The 25093-nt window shown below is 47.0% G+C and overlaps 1 protein-coding gene across 1 annotated transcript in view; it reads left to right on the top strand.

Annotated features, from left to right (window-relative positions):
* Nucleotides 1-25093, top strand: part of LOC140465578 (voltage-gated inwardly rectifying potassium channel KCNH6-like) — a gene marked incomplete at its 5' end in the record, with an annotated part of 52990 nt that overhangs the window by 14593 nt on the left and 13304 nt on the right. The window contains 4 exons of the mRNA XM_072561120.1: nt 1723-1975; nt 9043-9236; nt 19112-19211; nt 24140-24394. Coding sequence (XP_072417221.1) covers nt 1723-1975; nt 9043-9236; nt 19112-19211; nt 24140-24394 — 802 coding nt within the window. The remainder of the gene's footprint in view (nt 1-1722; nt 1976-9042; nt 9237-19111; nt 19212-24139; nt 24395-25093) is intronic.

The following is a 25093-nucleotide window of genomic DNA, read 5'->3' as shown; positions in this document are numbered from 1 at the left end:
TCCTTCTTCAGAACTGTTAGCATCTGGTAAAAGTTCGTTTTTATGCGAAGGTGAGGTTTTGGGGGAAGGGTGATGTAGGAAGATAGGTTGGAGGCGGAACCTACAACGAGGGATGTGATAGGGGCAGGTAAGCAAGGAGGTTATTGATATAGGCCAAGACAGAAGAGAGTCTGAACAAGTCATAATGAGAGCTGAGAGTACCAGAGAAAGGGCTGGCTGTACTCAAGGCCATCCATGTGATCACAGGACTGGGTGTGGGGCTGGGTGAAACACACCGAAGGATGGAGTCAGTCTCAAACAATATTGAATACACTGTTGAGTCCCAGAAGCTGCTGGGTCCCCAGTTCGAGAATGAGCTGCTGATCTTGTTGCTTGTGCTGAGCTTCACTGGAGCCCTGCAGCTAGCCCGGGACCGAGACGTTAGCCAGGGAACACACTCCTGTGCTGAAATGGGCAACTGGAAGCTCAGGCTGGTTTTTACAGAGAGGAGTGTTGGTGTTCTGCAAAGTGGTTACCCAAACTGTATAACAGTTACAACCCATTGACTCCCACAGTTACCTTGACCATACATCCTCACAAACTGCTTCCTGTAAGGACTCTACTCCATTCTCCCAGTTTCTGCATCTCCGGCACATCTGTCCCTAATGATCCCACCTTCCATGGAGTGGGGGGGCCCTCAGAAATATCGACCTATTTCCCTCACCTGAGGTAGACAGGGCCCTTAGCTGGGTCTGATTTATTTCCCGTACCTCTGCCCTCACTCCCCCCCCCCCCCCCCCCCCCACACCCCACCTTCCGGTCCTCACTTCCCATTCCAGCAGCGTCTGACTCCAAAGGATCATTAGCTGCCATTTTCCAGTGAGATGATACACACTCCCCTCCCCTCCCCTGTCAACATTCCACAGGGACTACACCCTCTGGGACCCACCCTGGTCCACTCCTCCTCCACTCCCAATCCCAGCCCCCGCCCCTCCCCCATATTCCTGATGAAGGGCTAATGCCCGAAACATTGACTCCCCTACTCCTCGGATGCTGCCTGACCTGCTGTGCTTTTCCACATTTTGACTCTGACTCTCCAGCATCTGCGATCCTCACCCCTCCCCACAACCTCATGGCACATTCCCTTGCAATCGCAGAAGGTGTAACATGTTTACCTCCTCCCTCCTCACTATCCAAGGCTCCAAACAAATTTTCCAGGTGAAGCAGCAATTTACCCCCCCCCCCACTCTAGTGTTTACTGTATTCAGTGCTCACGGCGTGATCCCCTCTACACTGGGGAAACGAAACCCAGACTGGGCGATGGCTTCACCAAACATCTACGACACGCCCACAAACACGACGCTGACTTTCCATCTGCCTGCCCCATTAATCCCCCCACCCTGTTTCCTGGCCAATACCTCGGTCTCGGGCTTGCTGCAGTGCTCCAGGGAAGCTCAGCGCAAGCTGGAAAAACAGCGTCTCACTCTCCACTTGGGGACCCTGCAGTCTTTAGGGCTCTACACCTTTTTCTCAGCTATGATCAGTTCGGATGGAGCCTCGAAACATTAACTCTGCTTTCTCCCTACAGACTATTGAGTTTCTCCAGCAATTTCTCTTTTTGATTCAGATTTCCAGCAGCCACATTTCCTTGATTTATTGTAATGTCCCCAAAGTGTTGCCCCTTTTTACTGGAACTGACTGGGTCCTGTCTCTCTCTCTCTCTCTCTCTCTCTCTTGGTTCAGGTGTTGAAAGGCTTCCCAGAATGCTTGCAGGCCGACATTTGCCTCCACCTGAACAGGAGCCTCCTCCAGAACTGTAAGGTCTTCAAGGGGGCTAGCCCGGGCTGCCTGAGGGCCCTGGCGATGAAGTTCAAGACCACACATGCTCCTCCTGGTGACACACTGGTCCACTATGGCGACGTATTGACTGCGCTCTACTTCATATCCCGTGGCTCTATCGAGATCCTGCGTAATGATGTGGTGGTAGCCATCTTGGGTATGTCAGCTGTATCCCTCTAGCTGTTAGAGTTTGGGATGGTCTTCCTGTAGGGGGCAGTGGTGGGCACCATTGGACACAGAGGACGAATGGGCTCAGACACCACAGTTCACAAAAGCTGCAGAAAAGATTTTGTTTTACAAATTCACTCACGGGATGTGAGCTTCTCTGACTAGGCCAGCATTTATTACACGTCCCTAATTGCCCAGGGGGCAGTGAAGAGTCACCAACGTTGCTGTGGGCCTGGAGTCACATGTAGGCTGGACCAGGTAAGGAGGGCAGATTTCATTCTCTGAAGGACATTAGTGAACCACATGGGTTTTTTCTGACAGTGTTGAATGGTCATCATGAGAACTTTAACTCCTGACTCTGGACTGAATTCAAATTCCACCATCTGCCATGGCAGGATTCAAATCCAAGTCCCACAGAACATTAGCTGGATTTCTAGTTTAATAGTCCAGCGATAATAGCACCACGGCCTTCCCCGAAAGAAAATAAGCCCAGGGTGGATTGGGTGTGGGGATGGGGGTGCTGTGACTTGGTCAGAGATTGGGATTTCTGCTGCTGTCCCAACACAGCTTCACAAAGTCAGGTCCTGGATCCAACTATCTTCAAACCTTTTAATGAACTTCCCTCCATCAGAAGACCATAAGCAGGGGATGTTCCCTGATGATCGCACCACACATTTTGACTCTGACTCTGCAGCATCTGCAGTCATAGAGTCATAGAGATGTACAGCATGGAAACAGACCCATCAGTCAAACCCATCCATGCCAACCAGATATCCCAACCCAATCTATTCCCACCTGCCAGCACCCGGCCCATATCCCTCCAAACCCTTCCTATTGATTTACAAGGATGTTGCCAGGGTTGGAGGATTTGAGCTAAAGGGAGAGGCTGCACAGGCTGGGACTGTTTTCCCTGGAGCGTCAGAGGCTGAGGGGTGATCTTATAGAGGTTTACAAAAGGGTCATGGATAGGGTAAATAGGCAAAGTCTTTTCCCTGGGATCGATGCCTTTTAAATGTTGCAATTGTACCAGCCTCCACCACATCCTCTGGCAGCTCATTCCATATGCGTACCACCCTCTGTGTGAAAATGTTGCCCCTTAGGTCTCTTTTATATCTTTCCCCTCTCACCCTAAACCTATGCCCTGTAGTTCTGGACTCCCCAACCCCAGGGAAAAGACTTTGCCTATTTATCCTATCCATGTCCCTCATAATTTTATAAACCTCTATAAGATCACCCCTCAGCCTCTGACGCTCCAGGGAAAACAGCCCCAGTCTGTTCAGCCTCTCCCTGTAGCTCAAATCCTCCAACCCTGGCAACATCTTTGTAAATTTTTTCTGAACCCTTTCAAGTTACACAACATCTTTCTGATAGGAAGGAGACCAGAATTGCATGCAATATTCCAACAGTGGCCTAACTATTGTCCTGTACAGCCGGAACATGACCTCCCAACCACTGTACTCAATACTCTGACCAATAAAGGAAAGCATACCAAACACCCCCTTCACTATCCTATCTACCTGCGACTCCACTTTCAAGGAGCTATGAACCTGCACTCCAAGGTCTCTTTGTTCAGCAACACTCCCTAGGACCTTACCATTAAGTGGATAAGTCCTGCTAAGATTTGCTTTCCCAAAATGCAGCACCTCGCATTTATCTGAATTAAACTCAGTCTCCCACTTCTAATCTTGTAATCCAAAGCAACCTTCTTTGCTGTCCACTACACCTCTAATTTTGGTGTCATCTGCAAATTTACTAACTATACCTCTTATGCTCGCATTCAAAATATTACATAAATGACAAATGCCATCGATAGTCACAGGTGAGGTGCCAGAAGACTGGAGGTTGGCAAATGTGGTGCCACTGTTTAAGAAGGGTGCTAAAGACAAGCCAGGGAACTATAGACCGGTGAGCCTGACCTCAGGGGTGGGCAAGTTGTTGGAGGGAATCCTGAGGGACAGGATGTACATGTATTTGGAAAGGCAAGGACTGATTAGGGATAGTCAACATGGCTTTGTGCGTGGGAAATCATGTCTCACAAACTTGATTGAGTTTTTTGAGGAAGTAACAAAGAGGATTGATGAGGGCAGAGCAGTAGATGTGTTCTATATGGACTTCAGTAAGGCATTCGACAAGGTTCCCCATGGGAGACTGATTAGCAAGGTTAGATCTCACGGAATACAGGGAGAACTAGCCATTTGGTACAGAACTGGCTCAAAGGTAGAAGACAGAGGGTGGTGGTGGAGGGTTGTTTTTCAGACCGGAGGCCTGTGACCAGTGGAGTGCAGTCCTCATTTTCGGCTGATTGATAGCCCAGCAGATATTTCGAGGATCTTCAGGAAGATTGGAGAGGTTGGGACTGATTTCCTAGAGGAGATCAAGATGGGGTTTGATGGAATGATTAAGAATCATGAGGGATCAGATCAGAATAGATAGGGAGCAACAGTACCCATTGATGGAAGGATTGAGAATCAGACAGCACCACCGAAAGGTTCTCAGGAAAACATGAGGACCACGCAGTGGGTGGTCTGCAGAGTGTGGTGGGGCTAGTTCAATCAAGAGGGAATTGGATGATTACCTGAAAAGGAAGAATGTTATGGGGAAAGAGTGGGCGAGTGGCTGTAATCGAATTGCTCCTTTAGAGAGCCAGTGAAAACATGATGGGCCGAATGGCCTGTTTCTGTGCTGTAGCCAGTCTGTTATGGATTTCACAGTGACCTAGCCAGGGTGGTGAATCTACATGATGCTCGGCAGATGGGGTTCACTGTGGGATGTGTGAATTGTTGCAATTTGGGAGAGAAACTAAAGCAAGGCTGTGCATCAGAAACGGCAGGACTTTCAAAGAGGGGACAATCAGGGAGAGATTGGCAACCTTTCGCACAGGGTGGCAGGGCACATTGGCAAGGCGGTTAGACAAACAGGAATACAAGGTGAAAGCAAAGGGAGTGTACAACAAATTTACAAATCACTGGCTCAGCCCCAGCCCCATGTGCAACTTTGTAAAAGACAGCAAACCCTCAGCCAGCTTCAGCAGGCTGTTCCCAGGGATGAGGGAGCTGAAAGGTTTCAGATTGTTCCTTCTTGGAACACAAGAGATAGAGAGAGCTAAAGGATAGAGGCTTTCCATCTTATAAAGTTACAGAGATATACAGCACAGAAACACGCCCTTTGCTCCAACTCATCCACATTGACCAGATTTCCCAAAGTAAGCCAGGCCCATATCCCCACCCACCCATCGGATTCATTCCTCCCATTGACCAACCAGGTCATACCCTCTGCCTGCCTTCAGCCTATCCCCACTTCACCACCTGCCCCCATCACCGTCTTTATCTGCAGCTTCCCCCAACACCCACCCACAGTCCAGAGAAAGGGTTACACCTGAAATGTTAACTTCTTCACCTCCTGATACTGCCTGCCTTGCTGTGTCCCCCTCCCTCCTGATACTGCCTGCCTTGCTGTGTCCCTCTCCCCCCTGATACTGCCTGCCTTGCTGTGTCCCCCTCCCTCCTGATACTGCCTGCCCTGCTGTGTCCCCCTCCCTCCTGATGCTGCCTGCCTTGCTGTGTCCCTCACCCTCCTGATGCTGCCTGCCTTGCTGTGTTCCTCTCCCTCCTGATGCTGCCTGCCTTGCTGTGTCCCCCTCCCTCCTGATACTGCCTGCCTTGCTGTGTCCCTCTCCCCCCTGATACTGCCTGCCTTGCTGTGTCCCCCTCCCTCCTGATACTGCCTGCCTTGCTGTGTCCCCCTCCCTCCTGATACTGCCTGCCTTGCTGTGTCCCTCTCCCCCCTGATACTGCCTGCCTTGCTGTGTCCCTCTCCCCCCTGATACTGCCTGCCTTACTGTGTCCCTCTCCCTCCTGATACTGCCTGCCTTGCTGTGTCCCTCTCCCTCCTGATACTGCCTGCCTTACTGTGTCCCCCTCCCTCCTGATACTGCCTGCCTTGCTGTGTCCCCCTCCCTCCTGATACTGCCTGCCTTGCTGTGTCCCCTCTCCCTCCTGATGCTGCCTGCCTTGCTGTGTCCCCCTCCCTCCTGATACTGCCTGCCTTACTGTGTCCACCTCCCTCCTGATACTGCCTGCCTTACTGTGTCCACCTCCCTCCTGATACTGCCTGCCTTGCTGTGTTCCCTCTCCCTCCTGATGCTGCCTGCCTTGCTGTGTCCCTCTCCCTCCTGATACTGCCTGCCTTGCTGTGTCCCCCTCCCTCCTGATACTGCCTGCCTTGCTGTGTCCCCCTCCCTCCTGATACTGCCTGCCTTGCTGTGTCCCTCTCCCTCCTGATACTGCCTGCCTTGCTGTGTCCCTCTCCCTCCTGATGCTGCCTGCCTTACTGTGTCCCTCTCCCTCCTGATGCTGCCTGCCTTGCTGTGTCCCTCTCCCTCCTGATACTGCCTGCCTTACTGTGTCCACCTCCCTCCTGATACTGCCTGCCTTGCTGTGTTCCCTCTCCCTCCTGATGCTGCCTGCCTTGCTGTGTCCCTCTCCCTCCTGATACTGCCTGCCTTGCTGTGTCCCTCTCCCCCCTGATACTGCCTGCCTTGCTGTGTCCCCCTCCCTCCTGATACTGCCTGCCTTGCTGTGTCCCCCTCCCTCCTGATACTGCCTGCCTTGCTGTGTTCCTCTCCCTCCTGATGCTGCCTGCCTTACTGTGTCCCTCTCCCTCCTGATGCTGCCTGCCTCGCTGTGTTCCCCCAGTCTCCTGTTTGTCTACCTTCTCCCTCTAAACCTTTCTAATTCATGCACCTGTCCAAATATCTTTTAAATGTTGTAACTAAACCTGCAACTACCACTCCCCCTGGCAGGTGCTTCCACATTTTGGTCACCTTGCTATAGGAAGGATGTTATGAAACTAGAGAGACGGCTGAAAAAACTTAGAAGGATGTTGCTAGGACTCACTGGTCTGAGTTATAGGGAGAGGTTGGACAAGCTGGGACTTTTTTTATTTAAAGTGTAGGAGACTGAGATCTTATAGCAGTGTATAAGATCATGAGAGGCCTGGGTAGGGTGAACGCACTCAGTCATTTTCCCAGGGTTGGGGAATCGAGGACTAGAGGGGGTCAGTTTAAGGTTCGAGGGGAAAGTATAAAAGGGACCCTGAGGAGTAATGTTATTCACACAGAGGGTGGTACGCAGATGGAATGAGCTGTCGGGGAAGTGGTTGAGGTGGGGACATTAACGACATTTAAAAGGCATTTGGACAAATACACAGATAGGAAAGGGTTAGAAGGATATGGGCCAAGTGCAGGGAAATGGGGTTAGCATGGATGGACATTTTGGTCGGCATGGACCAGTTTGGGCTAAAGGACCTGTCTCTATGCTGTAGGACTCTATGACTCTCTGTGACATATAAACTACTCTCAGTGTGAAACAAATTGCCCCTCAGGTCCCATTTAAATCTACCCCGTCTCACCTTAAACGTTTGTCCTCCAGTTTTGAACTCCCATACCCTGGGGAAAAGACCTTTGCTACTCACCTTCTTTATGGTCCTTGTAATTTTATTAACCTCTATAAGTTCACCTCTCAACCTCCTATGCTCCAGGAAAAATAGCCCCAGCCTCTCCTTATAACTCAAACCTTCCCAGTCCTGGTAACATCCTTGTAAATCTTTTCTGTACCCTGTCCGTTGTAATATCCTTCCCAAAGCATTGTCATCAGAACTGTGCACAGTACGCCAAAAGTGGCCTCACCAAAGTCCTGTATAACCATGGCACGATGTGCCAACTCCTGTACTGAAAGGTGTGACCAATGAAGGCAAGTGAGACAAATGCCTTCTTCCCTACCTTGTCTACCCGTGACACCACCTTCAAGGAACTATGTACCTGAACTCCTCAGTCTCTCTGTTCAACAGCACTCCACACGGCCCTACTGTGTAAGTCCTACCCTGGTTTGCTTTACCAAAGTCCAAAAGCCTTGCACTTATCAAAATAAAAATTCATCCACCATCCATTCGGATTAAGATCCTTTTGTTCTCTTAGATATCCTTCTTCATTATAGTCAGATTCAAGAGAGCTGAGCTTCCCAAAATGGAGGAGAAGACGCCAACTAGGGATCCCAAGTTAGACTTTAGGGTCTTGAGAATGCTAGCAATGGCTGCTGGGGAGCTGAATGATTAGATTAGATTCCCCACAGTGTGGAAACAGGCCCTTTGGCCCAACCAGTCCACAGTGACCCTCCGAAGAGCAACCCACCCACCCTGACTAATGCACCTAACTCTATGGGCAATTTAGCATGGCCAATTCACCTGACCTGTGCATCTTTGGACTGTGGGAGGAAACCAGAGCACCCGGAGGAAACCCACGCAGACACGGGGAGAACGTACAAACTCCACACAGACAGTCGCCCAAGGTGGGAATTGAACCCGGGTCCCTGGCGCTGTGAGGCAGCAGTGCTAACCACTGAGCCACCATGCCGCTGAGGACCAAGATATCCTGCTCAAGCAGGTCCTTACTCTGTCTGAGGGCACGAGACAATTTTCAAGCCTTGGTTTGGGGTGTCAGTGGGAAAATGCTTGTGAAGCACTGAGATGGATGAAATAAAATTGTTCTGCTATCTGGCAAAAACCAAAGACCACTGATTCAAACTGATCAGCAAAAGACCTAGCAGATTGCTTTTCTCACCCAGAGAGTTGTCAGTCTGAAAGAGTCGACTGGAAAAGGTGGTTGGAATTGTTATGTAACTAATTCTCAAAAGGGTTTAGACCACATCTTGAGGATGAGGAATACATAGGCTGACCAATAGTAAGTAGGAATATGGGACTAAACGTACTTCTCTTACAAAGAACCACCAATGTGAGCTCAGCAAAAATGTACCACACGTTTGGAACAGAATGGTGGGTTCCCACAAACCTGCTCCAAGGGTATAAAAAGAAATCATTCAATCGATGGGCTGAATGACCTGCTCCTGTTTCTGAAAAAGATCCTGGAGTGAGACATGAATGTGTGACTTCTCCCCCAGACGTGACAGTGCTCCCCACAGAGCCAGGCTGGTCAGACTCTCTGAACATTGTGTGGTCCCAGTGCAGAGGTTTGATATTTTTGTTTTTTTTTTATTATTCCAGGGAAGAACGACACATTTGGAGAACCGATCAGCCTTTATGCCAGGCCAGGGAAATCTAACTCTGATGTCCGGGCTCTAACATACTGTGATTTACATCGTATCCTGCGAGATGATCTGCTCGAGGTTCTCGACATGTACCCTGACTTCTCCAATAACTTCTGGACCAATTTGGAGATCACGTTCAATCTCAGAGATGTGAGTTTTAATCCTTTCCATGTTTTGCTTCAATGAATGCAGAACAATAATGGTGCACAGCCTCCCTCACCCATCTCTGTGCTGTTTAACGTGGTGTGATGCAGTGTACACCCAGTCTGTCTGTGTCTCAGTGTACACCCCACTCTCTCTGTATCCCAATGTATGGCCAGTCTGCCTGTATCCCAGTATACACCCAGTCTGTATCACAGTGTACATCCTGTCTGTGTCTCAGTGTACACCTAGTCTGCCTGTATCCCAGTGTCAATGCATTCCCAGTATACACTCAGTCTGTCTGTATCTCACCGTACACATAGTTTGTCTGTGTCCAAGTGTGCCCCCAGGTGGCTTATATCCCAATGTACACCCAGTCTGATTCCCAGTGAACACCCAGTTTCTCTGTGTCCCAGTGAACACCCAGTCTGTTTGTCTCCCACTGTACATCCATTCTCTCCATATCCCAGTGTAGATCCAGTCGGCCTATATCCCTGATAGTCCCAGTTTCTCTGTATCCCAGTGTACACCCTGTGTCTTGGTGCATACCCAGTCTGTCTGTATCCCAGTATACACACAATCTGCCTGTATCTCCGTGTACACACAGTCTGTCTGTATCCCAATGTATACCCAGTCTGTCTGTGTCTCAGTGTACACCCAGTCTGTCTGTATCCCAATGTTCACCCAGTCTGTCTGTGTCCCAGTGTTCACCCAGTCTGTCTGTGTCTCAGTGTACACCCAGTCTGCCTGTGTCCCAGTGTACACCCAGTCTGCCTGTATCCCAATGTTCACCCAGTCTGTCTGTGTCTCAGTGTACACACAGTCTGCCTGTGTCCCAGTGTACACACAGTCTGTCTGTTTCCCAGTGTACATCCAGTCTTCCCATATCCCAGTGTACACCCAGACTGCCTGTATCCCAGTTCACACCCAGTCTGCCTGTATCCCATTGTACACGTATCTGTCTGTTTCCCAGTATACATCTAGTTTGCTCGTATCCCAGTGTTCACCCAGTCTACCTGCATCGCCATGTACAACCAGTGTGCCTGTATCCCAGTATACACCCAGTCTGCCCATATCCCAATGTACACCCAGGCTTCCTGTATCCCCGTGTACACCCAGTCAGTCGTTGTTTCCCTGTACACAAGACTGCCTATATCCCAGTGTACACCCACTCTGTCTGAATCCCAGTATACATGCAGTCTGCCTATATCCCTGTGTACACTCAGTCCATCTGTATACCTGGGTACACCCAGTCTGCTTGTACCCCAGTGTACACCCAGTCTCTGTGTCCCAGTGTACCCTCAGTCTGTCTGTGTCTCAATACACCCAGTCTATCTGTGTACCAGTGTACACACTGTGTGTCTGTATCTCAGTGTACACCCAGTCCATCTGTATCTGTGTACGCCCAGTCTGCCTGTATCCCAGTGTACACCCATTATGTCTATATCTCAGTGTACAGCCAGTCTGCCTGTATCCCTGTGTACAGCCAGTCCATCTGTATCCTAGTGTATACCCAGTCTGCCTGTATCCCAGTGTACACCCAGTCTGTATCTCAGTGTACACTCAGTCCGTCTGTATCCCAATATATACCCAGTCTATCTATGATCCAGTGTGCACTCAGTCTATCTGTAACTTAGTGTACAACCAGTTGGTCTATGTCTCAATGTAGAGCTGAAAATGTGTTGCTGGAAAAGCGCAGCAGGTCAGGCAGCATCCAAGGAACAGGAGAATCGATGTTTCGGGCATGAGCCCTTCTTCAGGAATGAGGAAAGTGTGTCCAGCAGGCTAAGATAAAAGGTAGGGAGGAGGGACTTGGGGAACAACTGTTCCAGAATCTTCCATCAAGTCCCTCCTCCCTACCTTTTATCTTAGCCTGCTGGACACACTTTCCTCATTCCTGAAGAAGGGCTCATGCCTGAAACGTCGATTCTCCTGTTCCTTGGATGCTGCCTGACCTGCTGCGCTTTTCCAGCAACACATTTTCAGCTCTAATCTCCAGCATCTGCAGTCCTCACTTTCTCCCCTATGTCTCAATGTAGACCCAGTCTGCCTGTATCCTTATATACACCCAATCTGCCTGTATACCAGTGAACACCCAGTCTGTCTGTGTCTCCATGTGCACCCAGTCTGCCTGTATCCTAGTTCTCACCCAGTCGGCCTGTATACCAGTGTACACCCAGTTTGCCTGTGTCCCAATGTACACCCAGTTGGTATGTACCTCCATGTACACCCAATATGCGTGTATCCCAGTGTACACCCAGTCTTCCTGTATCCTAAGATACACCCAGTCAGCCTGTATACCAGATTACATGCCGTCTGTCTGTATCCCAGTGTACACCCAGTATGTGCTTCCCAGTGTCCACCCAGACTGTCTGAATCCATGTGTACACCCAGTCTGCCTGTATCTCAGTGTCCACCCAGTCTGCCTGTATCCCAGTGTTCACCCAGTCTGCCTGTATCCTAGTAACCATCCAGTCTGTCTGTATCCCTCCATTTGAAAATCAGAAATGTAATGTTAGCTGATGATTGCACAATGGTCAACACCATTTTTAATTCCTCAGCTATTGAAGCAATCCAAGTCTGAATGCAGCAAGGCCTGGGTAATATCTGACCTTTGGCTGTTCATTGACAAGTAATAGTCGCATCATATGAGTGCCAGAGAATGACCATCTCCAACAAGAGAGAATCTAACCATTGCTGGATGGCACTCAATGGCATTACCATCACTAATAGCCCCATCAACATAGATCAGAAACTGAACTGGTCTAGCTGCACAAATACTGTGGCTACAAGCTTAGGCCAGAGGCCTGGGATACTGCAGTGTGCTACTCACCTCCTGATCAACCCCCCCCCCCCTCTCCCAAAAAACACAGTCTTCCAAAAAAAAAGGCTCAAGCCAGGGGTGTGTGGGATACTCCCCACCTACCTGGATGGGGGCAGTCCCAACAACACTCAAGAAGTTAGAAATCACACAACACAAGGTTATAGTCCAACAGGTTCATTTGGAAGGCACAACACTCAAGAAGGTTGACACCATCCAGGTTAAAGCAGCCGCTTGATTGGCAACACATCCATAAGCATCCACTCCCTCCATTATTGATGCTCAGTAGCAGCAGTGTGTCCTATTCTACAAGATACACTGCAGAAATTCACCAAAGATCCTCATACAGCACCTTCCAAACCCACAACCACTGCCATCTAGAAGGACAAGGGTAGCAGATACATGGGACCACCACCCTCTGCACATTCCCTCCAAGCCACTCCCCATCCTGACTTGGAAATGTATCACTGTTCCTTCACTGTCACTGAGTCAAAACCCTGGAGTTTCCTGCCCAAGAGCATCCTCAGCCACAGAAACATGGGCCCACCATTACCTTCTCAAGGGCAGTTAGGGATGAGCAATAAGTGCTGGTCCAGCCAGTGAAACCCACATCCTATTAATGAATCAAAACTTGAACTCCAGTTAAAGTTAAGGTGGATCCGGTATCCCTTTGTTTGGGACTACAGCATCTGCCCTGTCTGGGTGAGCACAGGAAGAGGTTATTTAACATTCTTACACACTGTGTGAGGAAGAACATCCTCATGAACTGGATACCAGAGAAACCTCCAGGTCTTGTGGGGCGGCACAGACTTGTGATGGAACACATCCCCCAAGATAATTTGACAAGTATGGTGCGCCATGGAACAGAGTAATTTTATAAGACAGGGGGGCCCTTTCTAACTTACATGGACATGGACCTATCACTGGGACAGATTAGGGCCTTATATAGCCGCAAGGGTTGTATTTAGTGGTCTGGGGACCACGGTGAGAGGGAGGAGGTCCGAGTGAATTTCGGTATAATAACTGTGGACAGGAGTTTCTGTGAAGATGCAGCAAGTGGAGTAATGTAACGTTGTGTCATGTAATGTCATTTTATTGGATTGTAATTTAACTTAATACTATTTCATTTAGAGTCAGAGTCATAGAGATGTACACCACGGAAACAGACCCTTCGGTCCAACCCGTCCATGCCGACCAGATATCCCAACCCAATCTAGTCCCACCTGCCAGTACCCGGCCCATATGCCTCCAAACCCTCCCTATTCATATACCCATCCAAATGCCTCTTAAATGTTGCAATTGTACCAGCCTCCACCACATCCTCTGGCAGCTCATTCCATACACATACCACCCTCTGTGTGAAAAAGTTGCCCCTTACGTCTTTTATATATTTCCCCTCTCACCCTAAACCTATGCCCTCTAGTTCTGAACTCCCCCCACCCCAGGGAAAAGACTTTACCAATTTATCCTCTCCATGCCCCTCATGATTTTATAAACCTCTATAAGGTCACCCCTCAGCCTCCGATGCTCCAGGGAAAACAGCCCTTGCCTGTTCAGCCTCTCCCTGTAGCTCAAACCCTCCACCCCCACCAACATCCTTGTAAATCTTTTCTGAATCCTTTCAAGTTTCACAACATCTTTCCGGTAGGAAGGAGACCAGAATTACATGCAATATTCCAACAGTGGCCTAACCAATGTCCTGTACAACAGCAACATGACCTTCCAACTCCTGTACTCAACACTCTGACCAATAAAGGAAAGCATACCAAACACCTTCTTCACTATCCCTATCTCCACTTTCAAGGAGCTGTGAACCTGCACTCCAAGGTCTCTTTGTTCAGTAACACTCCCTAGGACCTTACCATTAAGTGTATAAGTCCTGCTAAGATTTGCTTTCCCAAAATGCAGCACCTCGCATTTATCTGAATTGAACTCCATCTGCCACATTTCAGCCAATTGGCCCATCTGGTCCAGATCCTGTTGTAATCTGAGGTAACCCTCTTTGCTGTCCACTACACCTCCAATTTTGGTGTCATCTGCAAACTTACTAACTGTACCTCTTATGCTTGCATCCAAATCATTTATATAAATGACAAAAAGTAGAGGATCCAGCACTGATCCTTGTGGCACTCCACTGGTCACAGACCTCCAGACTGAGAAACAACCCTCCACCAACACCCTCTGTCTTCTACCTTTGAGTCAGTTCTGTATCCAAATGGCTAGTCCTCCCTGTATTCCATGAGATCTAACCTTGTTAATCAGTCTCCCACAGGGAATCTTGTCGAACGACTTACTGAAGTCCATATAGATCACATCTACTGCTTTACCCTCATCAATCTTCTTTGTTACTTCTTCAAAAAACTCAATTAACTTTGAGAAACATTTAATTTGAGTTTATTTTAATTTAGGTTAAGCTAAGTAAATATGAGGCGATTGTATCTTGAAGAGAAGTAGGTAGTTAACATTACTGTAATATAATAATATGGTATTATTTCTACTTTTCTGTATTTTTGTAATTTTATAACTTTTCTTTGTAAAAGAGTAAAAGTTGTTCAATAAATAAATAAATAAATATTATATGGAAAAAGAACTCGAACCCACAGAACTACAGGCCAGGTTCGGCTGAGTGGAATCAGGATGGTACAGTCACTGTTGGCTGAAGAACCTGTTTCTGTGCCATAACACCTCTCTGGTTCTGTGCCCGTCTTTGCCAGTGCCAGGAGCTGAACTAGCTCTGGTCTCTGTCTGAGGGTGAACCAATGAAGTGACACAGCCCTGGGGAGCTCCCAGTGTTTGACTGTAGCTCCCCCTTTGTACAGACCAGCAGGATAAACATCAACAGACCTCAATATGGCCTTTTAAAATGATGGAGTAATTACAGCTCAGAGACAGGCTGTTCAGCTTTCACAACTGTCTGTGTTTCTCCTCCTCACTAGCCTTCTCCCACCCTTGTCAACAATTTCCACTAATATTTCCTGTTATTCTTCCTTGTATTGATCCTGCTCCCCTCTAATTGTATCAGTATTTCTTCAAAATTCATTCATTTATGGGATGTGAGCGTCACTTTTAAGACCAACATTTATTTCCCATCCCTAATTACCCAGGAGTCACATGTAGGCCAGACCAGGTAAGGACGGCCGTTCCCTTCCCTAAAGGATATTAGTGACCCAGGTGGGTTTTCCCTGATAATTAGACACTTAATTCCAGATATTCAAATTCAAATTCCACCCTCTGTTACTGCGGGATCTGAACCCGAGTCCTATGAACATTACCCGGATGTCTGGATTAACAGTCTAGTAATAATACCATTAGGCCATTGTCTCCCTATAAGGGTTCTTGTCATGCAGCGGTAGTGTCCCTACCTCTGAACCAAGGAAGTCCATGTTAACGTCCCAGTGTTTATTCACCTTACCCACTTCCTCTGGAAGGGAGTTCCACATTTCCACCATTCTCTCAGTAAATAGATTTCTCTTTCATTACTGATTGAATTTATATGTGACTGTCTTCAGTTTCAGACCCTGGTTATTTAAGTTGCCTTTACCTTGTGCTTTAGTCTCCAATAAAACAGTACCAACCTTGTCTGTCACTGGCCACAAAACTTCAGATCAAACTCTCTCTCTGCAGACTGCAGGGGCCTGAATCGGAACACTGTTTCTCTGTTATTTATAGCCTTCCCACACTGGGCCCTGGGGGGTGTACCTACGCCTGGTCTGACTCTCCTTACTCACCAATGGAGTAATGTTAGGATAGGATGAGGCCACTCAGTCTTTGAAGCTTATTCTGCCAATCAGTAATGTCATGGATAATGGAGCCCATTTCCTTCAGATACCTATACTCATCAAAATAATGTGACCCTTAATTCACCCTCAATGTGGCAGACTTTTGAGGTGGAGGGGGTAGAGTTTCATATTTCAACTATCCCGTGTGAAGAATAGCTCCTGGCTCTAATATAAAGCCTCTCCTTCATGCTCTTCAATTTCCAAAAGAGCAAATTGTTTCTCTGTATTTACTTTGCAAAGTCCTGTTATCAGTTATGGAGTCAAACAGCACAGAACAGACCCTTCGGTCCACCCAGTCCATGCCAGATATAATCTCAACCTAAACTAGTCCCAACTGCCTGCACCTGGCCCATATCCCTCCGAATATTTCCTGTTCATGTACTTATCGAAATATTTTTCAAACATTGTAACTATACCCACATCCACCACCTCCTCTGGAAGTTCATTCCACACACGGACTACTCTCTGTGTAAAGACATTGCCCCTCATGGCTTTTTAAAATCTTTTTCCTCTCACTTTAAAAAAATATGCCGCCCAGTCTTGAAATTCCCCACCCGAGGGAAAGGACACGCCTGCCATTCACCTTATCTATACTTCTCATGATCTTATAAACCTCTATCAGGTCACCTCTCAGCCTCCGACGCTCCAGGGAAAAAAGTCCCAGTCTCTCAGTTTTCAAACAGGTCGCACAAAATCTCCGAAACTGTAGACAATACAAGCTCAGTCTTTCCAATCTCCATCTTTAAAGTCAAGCTTTGAGTCTCCATGATCAGTGATTGGTTTTTCTGCTCCACATTTTGGGTCCAATCAAAAGATAATCATCAATTGTTGTTAAAAACCAACCTGCATCACTAATTAGATTAGATTCCCTACAGTGTGGAAACAGGCCCTTTGGCCCAGCAAGTCCACACCGACCCTCTGAAGAGCAACCCACCCATTCCCCTACATTTACCCCTTCACCTAAAACTACAGGCAATTTAGCCTGGCCAATTCACCTGACCTGCACATTTTTGGATTGCTAATGTTGTCTGCTCTGGCCTACCTGTGTCTCTGGACTCACAACCGTGTGGCTGACTCTCACCTGCCCGCTCCAATAGCCCGGACAAGCCACTCAATTCAACAACAATTCAGAAAGGCCAGCCTTGCGAGTGATATCACACTTGAAAGACTTAAAGAAGTACAATAAAGAGAGAGCCTTTAATAACGGATTGTTTAAGTACTTAAGCATTAAATTTGGGGCTAGTGGAAGGAAATAGAATGAGACAGCCCTGTTTTATGGGCTGAATGGCCTCTTCCTGTGTTGGAATTTCTATGATCCTGCTTTATTCTCTATCCATGGCAACAGGCTCCACCCCATCAAATCTTGACTTTACCCTTTAATATATTTAACACTGCACAAGAAAACCACTGTAAGGATGGCGATGCAATAATCCATTGCTCAGCCCTCCTTTAGTGGTCCACTTATTCTCAGTGGCTCCTCACTCTCCCCATCCCAGAGAGATTGAGCAGTTTAGGCCTACACTCTCTGGAGTTTGGAAGGATTGTGGAGATTACCTGAGGTTTAGAAGGTGTTAAGTTAAACAAAGGGAGGGTGTTTCCCTCATGTGTAGCCTCTAGAATGAGACGCCATTGTATTAGGATAAGGGGCAGCAGATTTAATATGGGAGAAATTGCCTCTCTCAGAGGATCATAAATCTGTGGAATTCACTCCCCCAGAGAGCTGCGGATGCTGGGAGATTGAGTACATGTAAGGAGGACACAAGGCTGCTTTTCAATTAGTTACGGGTTATGGACAGCAGATGGGAAAGTGGAGTTGAGGGCAAGGTGAGATTAGCCAGGATCATATTGAATAGTGGGGCAGCTCAAAGGGCTGAATGGCCCTCCTCCTGCTTTTAATTCTTATGTTTTATTCATAATACATCAAGTACATGGCCCATTTTAACTGAGCATGTGCACTAAGCCTCCCTCCCTCCATATTTAAAATCAGAGCTATCAAGCATATCTATACAAAGCAGGGGTACTCTGAAAGGGATTTGGTACCCCCAAAGTGTCTGCTGTATCGGTGTAGTGCAGTAGGAGCAGTGTCACACCATACACTAAGTTTGGCTAGCTACCAAATAGGTCCTTGTACAAATGAACAGCACACATCTGTATAAATAGATGTAGCTGTGTAACAGCGAATACTAAGTGTGTCTTTATCTTTCTGTAAACTGACAGTGTCTCTGCACACCAAGCATGTTCATGTGCAAAGTGTATCAAAGAACAAAGAAAATTACAGCACAGGAACAGGCCCTTCAGCCCTCCAAGCCTGTACTGTTCTGCTCACGTTCAAACAGCTATTCCACGTAGTAGTGTACATTCGGTACGTCTGTGTACCACTGTGCGTCAAGCATGCCCGTGTGCAGCCAGTCTGTCAGTCTACACTAAGACTGTTTTGTGTATTAGTGGATGTTGTATCTGATGAGCAGCCTGCACTGAGTGTGTGGGGTCCGTGAGCTGGATGGCTAGCTTACAATGCATTCATCTGTGGGATGGGAGTGTCACTGGCTAGACCTGCATTTGTTGCCCATTCCTAATTGCCCAGAAGGCAGTTGAGAGTTAACCACATTGCTGTGGGTTTGGAGTCACGTGTAGGCCCGACCAGGTAAAGATGGTAGTTTCCTTCCCTAAAGGGCATTCGTGCTTGGTGTGCAGAGAGACTGTCAATTTACAGAAAGATAAAGACACACTTAGTATTCGCTGTTACACAGCTACATCTATTTATACAGATGTGTGCTGTTCATTTGTACGAGGACATATTTGGTAGCTAGCCAAAGTTAGTGTATGGTGTTACACTGACAACGATTTCATGGTCATCATTAGACTCGTGATTCCAGTTTATTTCTCAATTGAAATGCCACCATCTGCTGTGTTTGAACCCGGGTCCCCAGAACATTACCTGGGTCTCTGGGTCAACATTCCAGCAGCAATACCACTAGGCCATCGCCTCCCCACACTTCTACAATTCCTAAATTATGGAGTTATCACACAGGTTACCGGGAAGGATTCTCCTTCTCAACCTCTCCCCTGGCCTGAGCTGTGATGACCCTCAGGTTAAATCACCACCAGTCGTCTCTCAGAAATGACAAGGCAGCCCCATGGTCTGGTAGGATTATGATGACTTTACCTTTACTGACCCGACCAGTAGAGTCAGTCCCTCAACCTCCCCAAAGGTGTCCTGCAATCTGAGAGCCTCCTTGTTTAAGACAAGCACTTTATCGTGTTCTTTAAAATGCATTTCCTAGGCAGATCGGATACTCCGTTCACCCCCGAGTGAGGATTCGGACAATGGGAACAGAAGAGTTCGACGAAGGAAGCAATCATTCTGGGAAAGGAGTAACACTGGTGAGTGTGCAGACTGGGCACTCTGTCCCTTACAATCAACAGCTGCATAAGTGTCCAATAAATATCACCAGCTCCAGACGAGGGTGATGCAAAACCAGTGAATCAAGGTGAACGCCAGTTACATATCCACAGTCCCAGAACACACACCACACAGCTGCTGGGTTAAGTAAAGCCTATCAGCAATAGAGGCAGTTAATACACATTCTGCATTAACACACTCACTATATCCCTGGTTTCCACACTCACCCTATCCTCACACAGTCACATTCAGTTTGTTCACTGTGTTCCCTACCTCATTCCCTTGAGTCATGTCCACCTCTGACAATTCTAACTGGCTCCTGTGGGCAGAACCTGGACTCTTTGGCCCAGTGGTAGGGCAATGCCCCACAACAGCCCTAAAGTTGTGCTAATAGATAGCGATTGATGACCGATTAATGAATTGATTAATTAACAATGATCAGTCCGTGACTCCATTATTACTGTATTTGCAATGTCCACAATGTCTGAGGGTGAAATGGAGGGCAAGTCACGGTGTGGTACCAATAAGTCTTTTCAATCAACAATGACGTCCTGTATTGTGAACCCTGCAATGAATTGAAGAGAAATTCTCCTGCCTCTACTCCCTTTGACTGGGAACAAAGTCCAGCCTTTATGTAAGTCCTTTATATTTGTTTCAGTGTGTATTTAATGAGGCGCAAGAGAATCCCCAAATAATCAGCATCAACCTACAATTAAACAATTGATATACAATTAGCTCTGCAACCTCGGTGCAACGGCAAGGCAGTATTATTTAGAATCATTTGTGGATCTAATGCTAGTCGTTCAGTGCAGCATGCGTTGCTGCAAGGGAATTTGTTAAGAACATGGTGTCTCAGGGAGTGACAAATAGATCCTGACTGGGTTGGGGAGTGGAGTTTGAGGAGCAGGGAGATGGTTCCTGTCGGCTATCCCATGAACTTCATCATTATTTTCTGGTGCAGGTTCAGCAATGATCAGACTTGACTGAGCTTAGTTTCCTTACCTGCCTGAATGGGATTATGAGCTTGTAAACTTTGGGTTCTGAATCAAGAATTTGAGGCACTTAGGTCACCATACTCATGGTCTTAGAAGAATTTGTCATTTAATTGCAAGTCAAAAAATTGAGATTCCATGCAGGATCCCACTGAACTATCCATGAAACTATCTCTTCAGATGGGCTAATGTGGGTACTGCAGATGCTGGAGATTGGAGTAGTGCTGGAAAAGTGCAGAAGGTCAGGCAGCATCCGAGGAGCAGGAAAAATCAATGTTTCGGGCAAAAGCCCTTCTTCCTGATGAAGGGCTTTTGCCCGAAACGTAATTTTCCTGCTCTTCGGATGCCGCCTGACCTTCTGTGCTTTTCTAGCACCACTCTAACCTATCTCTTCAGATGCCCATACCAGAAGGATAGTAATCCAATCAGGATACCCTCTACTAAAACCCGGCCTGTTCACGAATCCACTGGGAAATAAGAAAGGGATGATCACCTTATTGGGATTGTATCATAGACCCCCTAATAGTCAGAGGGAAATTGAGAAACAAACTTATAAGGAGATCTCAGCTATCTGTAAGAATAATAGGGTGGTTATGGTAGGGGATTTTAACTTTCCAAACATCAACTGGGACTGCCATAGTGTTAAGGGTTTAGATAGAGAGGAATTTGTCAAGTGTGTACAAGACAATTTTCTGATTCAGTATATGGATGTACCTACTAGAGAAGGTGCAAAACTTGACCTACTCTTGGGAAATAAGGCAGGGCAGGTGACTGAGGTGTCAGTGGGAGAGCACTTTGGGGCCAGCGACCATAATTCTATAAGATTTTAAAACAGTGATGGAAAAGGATAGACCAGATCTAAAAGTTGAAGTTCTAAATTGGAGAAAGGCCAGTTTTGACGGTATTTGGCAAGAACTTTCGAAAGCTGATTGGAGGCAGATGTTCGCAGGTAAAGGGACGGCTGGAAAATGGGAAGCCTTCAGAAATGAGATAACAAGAATCCAGAGAAAGTATATTCCTGTCAGGGTGAAAGGGAAGGCTGGTAGGTATAGGGAATGCTGGATGACTAAAGAAATTAAGGGTTTGGTTAAGGAGAAGAAGGAAGCATATGTCAGGTACAGACAGGATAGATCAAGTGAATCCTTAGAAGAGTATAAAGGCAGTAGGAGTATACTTAAGAGGGAAATCAGGAGGGCAAAAAGGGGACATGAGATAGCTTTGGCAAATAGAATTAAGGGGAATGCAAAAGGTTTTTACAAATACATTAAGGACCAAAGGGTAACTAGGGAGAGAATAGGACTCCTCAAAGATCAGCAAGGCGGCCTTTGTGTGGAGCCACAGAAAATGGGGGAGATACTAAATGAATATTTTGCATCAGTATTTACTGTGGAAAAGGATATGGAAGATACAGACTGTAGGGAAATAGATGATGACATCTTGCAAAATGTCCAGATTACAGAGGAGGAAGTGCTGGATGTCTTGAAAAACATAAAGGTGAATAAATCCCCAGGACCTGATCAGGTGTACCCTAGAACTCTGTCGGAAGCGAGAGAAGTGATTGCTGGGCCTCTTGCTGAGATATTTGTGCCATTGATAGTTTCAGGTGAGGTGCCAGAAGACTGGATGTTGGCAAACGTGGTGCCACTGTTTAAGAAGGGCGGTAAGGACAAGCCAGGGAACTATAGACCGGTGAGCCTGACCTCGGTGGTGGGCAAGTTCTTGGAGGGAATCCTGAGGGACAGGATGTACATGTATTTGGAAAGGCAAGGACTGATTCAGGATAAAAGAAGTAGTCAACATGACTTTGTGCGTGGGAAATCATGTCTCACAAACTTGATTGAGTTTTTTGAAGAAGTAACAAAGAGGATTAATGAGGGAAGAGTGGTAGATGTGATCTATATGGACTTCAGTAAGGCATTCGACAAGGTTCCCCATGGGAGACTGATTAGCAAGGTTAGATCTCATGGAATACAGGGAGAACTAGCCAATTGGATACAGAACTGGCTCAAAGGTAGAAGACAGAGGGTGGTGGGGGAGGGTTGTTTTTCAGACTGGAGGCCTGTGACCAATGGAGTGCCACAAGAATCGGTGCTGCGTCTTCTACCTTTTGTCATTTACATAAATGATTTGGATGAAAGCATAAGAGGTACAGTTAGTAAGTTTGTAGATGACACCAAAATTGGAGGTGTAGTGGACAGCGAAGAAGGTTACCTCAGATTACAACAGGATCTTGACCAGATGGGCCAATGGGCTAAGAAGTGGCAGATGGAGTTTAATTTAGATAAATGTGAGGTGCTGCATTTTGGGAAAGCAAATCTTAGCAGGACTTATCCACTTAATGGTAAGGTCCTAGGGAGTGTTGCTGAACAAAGAGACCTTTGAGTGCAGGTTCATAACTCCTTGAAAGTCGAGTCGCAGGTAGATAGGATAGTGAAGAAGGCGTTTGGTATGCTTTCCTTTATTGGTCAGAGTATTGAGTACAGGAATTGGGAGGTCATGTTGTGGCTGTACAGGACATTGGTTAGGCCAATATTTCATTGGTTGGAATATTGTGTGCAATTCTGGTCTCCTTCCTATTGGAAAGATGTTGTGAAACTTGAAAGGGTCAGAAAGGATTTACAAGGATGTTGCCAGGGTTGGAGGATTTGAGCTATCGGGAGAGGCTGGGGCTGTTTTCCCTGGAGTGTCGGAGGCTGAGGGGTGACCTTATAGAGGTTTACAAAATCATAAGGTGCATGGATAGGATAAATAGACAAAGTCTTTTCCCTGTGGTCGGGGTGTCCAGAACGAGAGGGCATAGGTTTAGGGTGAGAGGGGAAAGATATAAAAGAGACCTAAAGGGCAACCTTTTTCATGCAGAGGGTGGTACGTGTATGGAATGAGCTGCCAGAGGAAGTGGTGGATGCTGGTGTAATTGCAACATTTAAAAGGCATTTGGATGGTTATATGAATAGGAAGGGTTTGGAGGGATATGGGCCGGGTGCTGGCAGGTGGGACTAGATTGTGTTGGAATATCTGGTCGGCGTGGACGGGTTGGACCGAAGGGTCTATTTCCATGCTGTACATCTCTATTACTCTCTAACTCTATCTCTGGAGCAGGTGGGACTTGAAACTGGGCCTTCTGGCAATTGCTTTACAGTGATCCGAGGGGCAATGACCAATGAGTCCTTAGAAGAGGCTCATATCTGAATAAGATGTAGTTTAGTGCAGGACAGTAATCAGGGATACTAGCTTGAGATTGAAATTATCAGACAGTAGATGTCATATCTGTCCCCTTCAAGATATTTCCCCATTTTCCCACCCAAGATTGTATGACATTATCAGATTGGGTGAGCACAGACCGACTCTAGCATAAACCCTTTCAGAGCCAATAACCTACACAACACCTCCGATCCCTTTGCATCTCATCCAAACCTTTTCAAAATCCTTTTCTCCCCCATGTGTTTATTTAGCGTGCCCTTGAACCCATCACTATTTTTCACTATGTGGTGGTGAGTGTCATTTTCCTGCTGCTACCCAGATCGACATTTCTCCTGAATTCCTTCCCACATTTGTAAATGCTCTGTTCGTCTGAGACACCCTTGTAAGTCAAAGTATCTTCTCTACACCACCTGATCCAATCTCCTCATAATATTAGTGACCTCCATTTGGTCACCCCCCTCAGCCTTCTTTTTTCGTGTTTTTTTTCTAGATTTAACTGTAAGAATGCTCACTGTAGTCAAATATCCTTGGAGACCCCAATGAGCAGTGAGTGACCAAAATCCATGGAGTGCTAACCCAGTGCCTTCAGGGGTTGAGAGGGTATTTTACAATGCAGGGAGAGGGTTATTTTTCTCACAGTATTGTGAGATCTCTTCGTTGTTGAGTGCAGGTGCTGAGAAATGGAGTGTAATATTCATTAAAGCTTTGGATTTCAGAGACTCTGAATAAAGGAGATCCTGATGGAGCCAAGGTCCCACTTACAAACCACCGCACTCATACAGCAAGGGAGCACTGGGATGACAGCAGCATGACACCCCGCTCACAGACCAGGGAGGACAACCTCAAAGCTTCCGCCTCCAGCGTGACTGAGATGAACAGCAGATCACCAGCAACCAATCTGAACTTTGTTACATCTGACCCAGTCCCCATGGAGTACAGGAAGAAAGGCAATGGAACCCATCACTTCACAGGTACCAGAGTCATCCACAACTCTTTGTGAATTTGTTGGGCTGTTGAGGTCTCATGACAGTTGTCTTCATTGGAATTGTATTCAGGAAACCTGTTTTCCTTTTCTGTTTCCCATCCCTCACCTTTCCACTTCTGCCGATAGCCCAGCTCCATTTTGTTTCTGAATAAACATTTATAAAGAGGAATGGAAAGCCATTCAAGAAATTCCTCCTCATCTCATACAGTCATAGAGTCATAGAGATGTACAGCATGGAAACAGACCCTTCGGTCCAACCTGTCCACCCCGACCAGATATCCCAACCCAATCTAGTCCCACCTGCCAGCACCCAGCCCATATCCCTCCAAACCCTTCCTATTCATATACCCATCCAAATGTCTCTTACATGTTGCAATTGTACCAGCCTCCATCACATCCTCTGGCAGCTCATTCCACACACGTACCACCCTCTGCATGAAACAGTTGCCCCTTAGGTCTCTTTTATATCTTTCCCCTCTCACCATAAACCTATTCCCTCTAATTCTGGACTCCCGACTCCAGGGAAAAGACTTTGTCTATTTATCACGATGACCTGTTACTCTGAGATGATGCCCTCTGGTCATAGACCGTCCCTCAAGGGGAAACAACCTCTCTACATCAATCCTGTCAATTTCTGAGAATATAGAATGTTTTAATAATGTCTCCTTTCATTCTCTGAAACTCC

The sequence above is a fragment of the Chiloscyllium punctatum genome, chromosome 42 (genome assembly GCF_047496795.1).
Source record: "Chiloscyllium punctatum isolate Juve2018m chromosome 42, sChiPun1.3, whole genome shotgun sequence".
In the NCBI taxonomy this organism is placed as follows: Eukaryota; Metazoa; Chordata; class Chondrichthyes; order Orectolobiformes; family Hemiscylliidae; genus Chiloscyllium; species Chiloscyllium punctatum.
Note: the sequence above shows the minus strand (reverse complement) of the source record. Positions and strands in the feature narration are given on the sequence as shown.